The sequence below is a fragment of the Triplophysa dalaica genome, chromosome 8, assembly GCF_015846415.1.
Source record: "Triplophysa dalaica isolate WHDGS20190420 chromosome 8, ASM1584641v1, whole genome shotgun sequence".
NCBI lineage: Eukaryota > Metazoa > Chordata > Actinopteri > Cypriniformes > Nemacheilidae > Triplophysa > Triplophysa dalaica.
In genome coordinates, this window is record NC_079549.1 from 15,737,837 (window position 1) to 15,746,177 (window position 8,341).

The window sequence follows — 8,341 nt, forward strand, 5'->3', positions numbered from 1 at the left end:
TCCTAATCTATTGAAAAACTGACAACTAGAGCCCAAGGTTTCAAGGCACTTAGCTGAGTAGGGTAGAAAAAGGACTGTACATTATTTATGCCCTCTAATGGTGCTTCTATTCTCTGTGTGTGATCAGCAACAGCCCCGTCCGCTAAAATAGCAGCAGCTGTAATCAAAGCCGTACATTTTCCACACCTCTTCACTGCTAACTGACGGGTCAATGGGACTCGTAGCACCGAACGCATTATTTCAGTGAGATTATATCTTGTAATGTAGAGTAAAGAGCGCTTTTCTCCATTTCTAACTAGACAAAATACTAACGTGTTAGCTAGTGAGGGTAAATACGGCAGTATGAGGCATTTTTGGAGATTTCTGGGGCTGCGGAGCTAATGAAGGAGACCATCAAATCGTGTTCGACACCATTATCCACCTCAATTCATTCGGCCAAAATGGCACATTTGGCATGTTTTTAGACTGAGGTGTTGACTGGAATTTTCAGGCCAGATTCTCGGAAGCTTGACCACATGGTGCCGTCCAGCTGACCCTGCATAAGTAGTTATTAGTATAATGCTCTTTCTGTCAAATGTCAAATCTTTATGTATCTGTTCTCTTGGCAGGCAGCGTGTATTGAACAATGCCATGCTGTTGTTTATCGGGCTCTTGAACTCAGCTTGTCATTTCAAAAGGACACTGAAAAGGTGAAATCATTGTATATAATATAATACAAAATTTACATTTTCAATTTTTAAGTACTAACTCAAATTTTAAGTTGCACAGGATTTTTCTCTGAAATGAAGAGTTTGTATTGACTTGCTTTTATGGGTTTCTGAATAGAATTAAAGGTGTAGTTCACCCTCGTGTCTTTGTAATCCTGTAAGGGACTCTTTTTTTGTAACACAAGAGAAGATTGTTTGAGAAATGTCTCTGTAGTGTTGTCCATGCAGGGGAAGTCAATGGGGCACCAACAGTCTTCAGAAAATCTGTAGAAGAAAGACACTTACACATGTTTGGAATAACATAAATGATAACAGAATTTTCCTTTTGGGGTAAACTATCCCTTTTAATAATATAAATTAACTTGATCCCATTGGAATGAGTCGATATTTTACATGGCTACTAATTTGCATGGATGTAAATGATCTAAATCGTACACATTTTTGTAAAAAACAGTAATGAGCAGATCATAATAAAATGTCCAAATGAGTTAAGACACAAGTTTGTAAAATAATTGCAGTGAGAGGTAATGTATATGTTCAGGGTTTGAGTGGATATAAGATAGCAAAGCTGGCCATGTATACATTTAAAGAGATAGTTCACCCAAACATGAAATGTCTGCGATCATTTACTTAACCTCAAGTTGTTCTAAACCTCTATACATTTCTTTGTTATGTTGAAAACAAAGAAAAAATATTTAGAAAAATGTTAGCAACTGAGATTTCTGGGCTTGACTACCATAGAAGATTTTTTGTTTGTTTTCTAAATTCTTCAAATTATCTTATTTTTTGTTCAACTTTACAAAAAAACTGTAGTCATTGATGCACCAGAAATGTTTTCTTCTTTGGGTGAACTATCCCTTTAAAGCTACTTTGTACTGTAGTATCATGAATATTGCTTAACTGTTTAGGCGTCACATTGAAGCAGGTTCATCAGTCATTACATGTCTATAGTTAAACCACCTGTACTCGGGTACATTGAGACTTAAACTGTGCATATGAATAATAGCCCCCTCGAGCGGTCTGATGACACAGAAATCCAACACCTCCAGATCAATTCATGTGTCTTATTTGATTTGTGAATTTGGTTCTGTTATAAGTGCTCACAAACATCCGAATCCCATTATAATTCCCATACCACAATATAAACTGTGCAACAGCTGAGGCATAAAGACAGCGCTGTACCCACTCGATTGAACCCACCGGAGACGCTGCCGAGCAATATCCCACCGAACAAATACTGCGGGCCCACTCTGATCATCACTTGATAGTGTGCTGACAAGCAAACTCTATTAAGCTGTCTTCAAATATGCAAAATGATATGATTTTACAATGATTACATATTCACTTCCCAGCTGGCTGGCTCCGCGCAACTCCATTTGTCATTGACTATTGTGTCCAATTATATGATTAGCTCCAAACACTCCGCCACTTGGAGAGCTCTCGTGTGTTCCACTGCACTGACTGATTCACAAACAAAGTCATTACAACATGTATTCACACATATCAAATAACAAACAGATGGCCATTGTGCGCCGGCTGATTTGTTTGTAACACGAGCGGCAGAAAAAAGGTAGTTTTAGCTGGGCTTTGTTTAAGCACCGACTGTTTTATTCCCAGAGCGAGACATCTGGCTGCCGAGGCGGCTAAATCAACTCAAATGAAAGACAATCTTGTTTCCATTAATTTTTCCTATGGCAAAAGCACTTGTTATGAAGATTCGAAATTACAGAGAGAGCTTCCAGATAATTCATCATACGGGCTGGACAGAAGACTGCAATTGCTCAGAGAGTGTCTGTCTCTGTCAGATGTTATTAACTATACTTTGATGTGCATCAGGTGCAGTGATGTGTGTTTGCTGTAGACGTCTCTAATTTACAGTAGAGCTGTTATTCGTCCCAATGTTTCACTTACGTGTTATTGTCACACAACATCTAACCAACGGTGTTATATAAATGTGTTTTAAAGCTAAATTAACCTTGGATATATAACATTAAGTCACATGGCCAGTATAATTCAATGTGGTTTAAGCTGTGTTTAAACTGTCCTGATCAACAGGTACCATATGTGACCCTGGACGACAAAACCAACCAATTTTTCGAATTTGAGATTTTTACATAATCTGAAAATTGAAGATATAAGCTTTCTATTGTTATGTTCTTTCGTAAGGATAGGACACTATCTGGAGGAACACCAACCGTTTACAAAGCTGGAATCTGAGGGTGCAAAAAAAGTTATTAAAGGCTATCCACTCACAAAAATAAAGTTTTAATATATTTGCGGTGGAAAATTTATAAAATATCTTCATGGAACATGATCTTTAATTAACATCCTAATGATTTTTGGCATAAAAGAAAAATCAGTCATTTTTACCCCTACAATGTATTTTTTGCGATTACAATTTTTTTTCCAGGCTACGTACCCCTGGTTTTGTTGTCCAGAGTCACATACCTGTATATGTTATACATGATACAGACTTTTTTAATCAAGACATTCTTGTCTTTTTTATGCCAGAAAAACTGATCTTGCAAAACAAATCACATTTCCAAAACTGCAATTGCTGTTCCATGTGCAGTGCAATGAAAGATAAACCAATATATTGGTCCCCTGGCTCTGCAACCACTCACCTTCCCCTGCTGTGTTATCATTAATCCTCTCTGTAAGGTATTTAATGCAGTGCCTTTGTTGCTTATCAAATTCTGCAGGATCTAAGCGTACACAACCGTCCCCATTTAACCCGTCCTTACTGGAGGCACGTTAACTCCAGCATTGCCCATTTAATTGATATGGTTTTCCTCTTGACATGATTGATTCAGTAGTTAATCATGAAAAGGTAAGTTGACAGTTCTCGATAAGCTGAAGGGGTTTGAAGTCTTGTATCTGTAATGCCAAAACAGAACGATTAGAGGTAAAAGACTTCTTATACAGTGTCTTTGGTGGGCTCTGTTTTAAGAAAAAATGTTGACTGCAGTGAACATCAATATGTGGGTAATGGTTCTTAATTTTTTTTAATCAGTATTCAGGTCTTTTATGGAAACTTGAAAACAAAGAAACAATGAAAAACGCAGCAAAGTATGAGCAGATCTTATGCCACTTTAAACATAATGCACATGGAATATTAGACTGTTATTACATGACACCACCTGATGGTGATATTGAGACAAAGCACTGTTGGGGTCGCAAATACGTGCACTGTGCAGTAGCGCCACCTATTGGCATTCTATATAATACCTGTTATTTTACAGAACATTAAATCAAGCTTTATAGCATATCATTCAATTGAATTTTTATTGCGATCGGCCTGATACATTTTCTTATTTCATAGCTTTTTGTAAAAGAAATGCAGTCAAATTGTCCAGAATTCTCCATAAAACCTATTATTATAAAGTGCTTTAAAAAAAAAAAGTGACCCCTTAAACATACAAACTTAAACAATATTCAATAAATGTGGATTTTTACTAGCAAGAACACTATATTCTTGTCAAAATAGGACAACATCAAATATTTCTCATTTGTGCTCACAAATTTCATACATACCAATACTACAGTCACTCATTAAACTCTTTTGATATGTGTGGAATGGGCATTAGTTCCTAATTGTATGAAAATCAATCTCACCAAAAACAATTTACATGTTTACATTCAAGCTAAAAAAATGAACAAAATTGTACAATCTCTGATGTTCTTATCAGATGTAATCCTCAGATCATGGCGCTGGTGAGGTTGCTCAGTGAGCGTACGCTGTTGGTATGAAGGCTCTTCCGGCGAACGCTTCTAAGGTAGTTCCTGTACAGGATGACGCTCATTACACGGTCCTGAAACTGCTTTGAAACAATGTAGAAGAGTATGATATCCAGCACTGTACTTGCGTTCATTAAAAAGGTGGTAAAGCTCCCCCAAGTATTATAACCCGGCGTGTCGCTCTGCATCAGCAGGGAAACAAAGCAGATATGAAAAGGCACAAAACACACCAGCACCTGAACGATCAGTGTGATGATGATCCTAATGGACTTCTGCTTGACTTTGGGCTTCAGTTTGGACGTACGTCCGTGGATGAGGTTGTCGACAATGATGATGTAACAGCCCACCATGATGGAAACCGGCACCAGAAAGAAAAAGATGAGACGTGTGAAGTGGACGGGATAGTCTGGCTTTAGGTAGATGATGTCATGCATCTTGATGCAAGTGGTATAGTTTGAGACGCGGTCTGGATCTTCTTTATCTAGAAGAACAAGAGGAGCCGTGCTACCCAGGGTCATGATCCAGACCCCCGCACAGGACAGCAACGCTTTACGGACGCTCTTCAGTTCTCGGGTATGCCGTGGTTGCACTATGGCCACGTAGCGATCTGTGCTTATGAGGGCGAACAGCCACAAGGCCAGGCAGGGGTAGAGGACAGTTAGCGCAGCGTTGATCCTGCAGAACACATCCCCAAAGGGCCAGTAGTCTTGACTGTAGTAGACCATTCGAAAGGGGAGCATTAATATGAAGATCAGGTCCACTAAAGCCACATTGATCATGTAAACAGTGATCGAGTTCCGTCTTTTAGTGGTCAACGCGAAGACCCAGAGAGCAGTGAAGTTAACCACCAAGCCAATGGTGAAGATTATAGCATAGAAGACTATGCTGGCAGTCCGGTATACCTGGGGAACATGGTTCTCCATGGTAAGAGAAGATGAGCTTTGATTCATTATGGTTTGCAAGATTGTACCCTAAAAAAGAAATCCATGTAAGATTTAAGTGCCTTCTTTGTACAATGAATCTAAAACAAACAGAATGGAGTAGTATTAGCACAAATGGAAAACACAACTGACATACACAACATACAGACTTTTTATCAGTTGGTGGTCAAAACATGCTTCAAGTGATTTTTTGGATCTGATAAGTATTAATATCTTCAAGGTATTAAATAAAGAGAATTAAAAAAGCTATAAAGAGAAGCTGGTGAAAATGAAAGTGTGTGCACATAATGATTCTCAACGAGTGTTTTACTCCAAGTTTACACAATAATCAATGTTTTATTGCATAAATATGAAAAACTTTGTACTAACGTTTGGGCTAACGTTCTTAGCTTTTATCAACATTTGCTTCTATCTGAATTGTGACTGTTGTCTGAATTGAAATGTTGAATCATCATGTGCCCTAAAAGATTCAATAACATTCAATAACAATATTTAAATATATCCATTAAACTATATAATTAAATAAACATCTTACGAAGATTTCACATCTTGCCATAGAGCATTGTTTTTCAAATTGCTAAGCCTATAGTTTTAATTATAATAATACAAAATAACAATAAAAGACTAAACAGAATGTATGTTTTAAATATACCCACCTCAGCGATCCATCACATCACAGTGCGTTGGATTCATAACTATTCTGAGGATTATGCGGGCGACAGCTGCAATGTGCCATCGCCGTGGTGCTCGGCTCTAACATTAAGGAAGTCATGTAAACGATGTCTTAATTTAGTTTAGATTTTTTTTCTTTCGGTTTCTGTAAAGCCCCTTTGTTTCCTGTAATGCGTGTTAAAGCCTACAGTGTGTCATATGCGGTTTAAAAATGGTGGAGAAGTAAAGATGTGACAGATTTTGATGCTGGTTATTGATTGGGAAAATAGGGTTTGTCACACAGCATTAGCTCTCCTGGGAGCAGCGCACAGCAGGTGGCAACAGAAGGCATCTGGTGTTGAAGAGTTTTAATTAAACACAGGATGCTGAGGTTGTTGGTGTATGAACAGGAAATGAGATCTTTGTAATGTATGTTTGAAACTGCAGCCCATCTTATGACCTCAAGTACACACGGAGAACATCATTAGACCTGAGATGGGCAGATCACTTTCCCTGTTGAAAAAATTTGGTTAGGTAGGTTTTGAAGTGTGGTAGATGGTTTGTGCTGGTTTAAGCTGGCCATTTGCTTGTTCGATCTGGTCATGTACTGGTTTAAACTGGTCATAAGCTGATCCTAAACTGGTCATGTGCTGGTTAAAGCTGGTTCTGAGGCGGTATATGACCAGCTTAAACCAACACATAACCAGGTGAGGACCAGCACATGGCCAGCTTAAACCAGCACAAACCAGCTTCCATGTATATGACTATCAATTACTTTGCTGGGGACAATTACTGCTTTAAGACAGTTGTGTACATCTCACAAAACATTGAAATAGTTGTTTACTAACTTCATATGGCTTACTTTGTTTTCTCTCCTTTTAAGCTCCCATCTGGTGTCAAACCAACACATTTGAAGTGTCCTGCAGACAAATATGTTACGGTGTAGAGGCAGGTAGACTAAACATCATTGCAAAGTATGGTAATATGTGCGGTATCTCTAAATCATTTTTTATCACAAAATCTGCTCTTACAAATGCAAGCGTATCAAATTAGATAAATGATCAAATGACATCTGTAGACAATTGTTTTCCTTTTATCTGAAGTAAATCAATTCTTCATAGTTTTTTTTACAATGTCTTTTAACCAACATTTTTTATTGTTGTTATTTCAAACAATTGGATGTGCAAAACAATCTCACAGGATTTTGTGACATAGTCTCGAAATTAAATCTATTGGTTCATGTTCATGAATTTCCCCTTTTTTCGTGTCACTCGGCGGGACTTTTTTTCAAGCCACTTATACCACGACTTTCAATCCAACATATTTGGATACAAAATATCTTTCAAACCTATAAATACATAAATATATCAATGGAATCTGATGGGAATTCATACCTATGAGGTGGCTTAGTCGTGTAAATGTATAATACAATGTAAGTCGCTTTGGATAAAAGAGTCTGCCAAGTGCATAAATTTAAAGTTTTATTATGATTTGACTTTGCCCCTGTAGGAAAACAAAACATATATGAAAAGGCACAAAAGACACCAGCACCTGAATGAACAGCGTGATGATGACCTTAATGGTCTTCTGCTTGACTCTGGGCTTCAGTTTGGAGGTCCATCCATGGATGAGGTTGGGTTGAGGCAAGAAGGGATATATTTGATTTTTTACCCGCTATGTTATTCATGTAATTTAAGTGTAGTGGAACCGTTCAGATATGACTCAATGGCTTTGTATTCATATTCTCCATTATAACAGTAGACAGTATGCTTCACTGTGAATATTTACCCCACCTCAAAGAGTTGGGCCAACGTTACACCTACACTATACAATGATTCATTCACCCCTTCAAATGCTGTATGACATTTCCTCTGTTCAACATCCACCCACACCAGGAAGTCAACTGTTATTTACACTGCGTATTACTACACACAAACATTATTCTGTTAACATTGAAAACTTTGGAATTTGTGTTTATGGTAAAGATTGTTGTAAGAATTTAAGGAAATGAACTTACGGCCTGTGAAATGAGGAACGTCTGCTTTGTCTCCGAGCGAACATTGCTGATTTCCTTTCCTCCTTAAAAAAAGGAAGTGAAAATGAGCACATATGTGATAGTTGTGAATAAAAAGTATAAATATTGTAATATGAAATACATTGTTTTTGCACAGATCTGAACTTATGATCTTTTAAAAGAAATGTGGTTATTTTTTTTACAAATTATAAATATTAAGAAAATGCAATCACTTGGCAATACAAGTAAAAATAGGTTTTATCTTAATGTAAGTTGATGCTGTTGCAAAA

The 8,341-nt window shown here is 37.4% G+C and overlaps 1 protein-coding gene across 3 annotated transcripts; it reads right to left on the bottom strand.

The window, feature by feature from the left end:
• Positions 1-3,693: 3,693 nt before the first annotated feature.
• On the bottom strand, positions 3,694-6,987 carry gpr18 (G protein-coupled receptor 18). 3 transcript variants are annotated; one of them, XM_056755193.1, is made up of 3 exons: positions 6,900-6,987; positions 6,043-6,550; positions 3,694-5,416 (listed from the first exon to the last, which is right to left on the bottom strand). In XM_056755193.1, exon 3 carries the CDS (start codon positions 5,393-5,395, stop codon positions 4,406-4,408), a length of 990 nt encoding a protein of 329 aa, XP_056611171.1. In that variant the 5' UTR covers positions 5,396-5,416; positions 6,043-6,550; positions 6,900-6,987; the 3' UTR covers positions 3,694-4,405. The 3 variants fall into 3 exon arrangements, with proteins under 3 accessions (XP_056611171.1, XP_056611170.1, XP_056611172.1); XM_056755192.1 differs by having other exon boundaries at positions 3,694-5,466; positions 6,900-6,985; XM_056755194.1 differs by lacking the exon at positions 6,043-6,550 and having other exon boundaries at positions 6,900-6,912.
• Between the last annotated feature and the right edge of the window lie 1,354 nt (positions 6,988-8,341).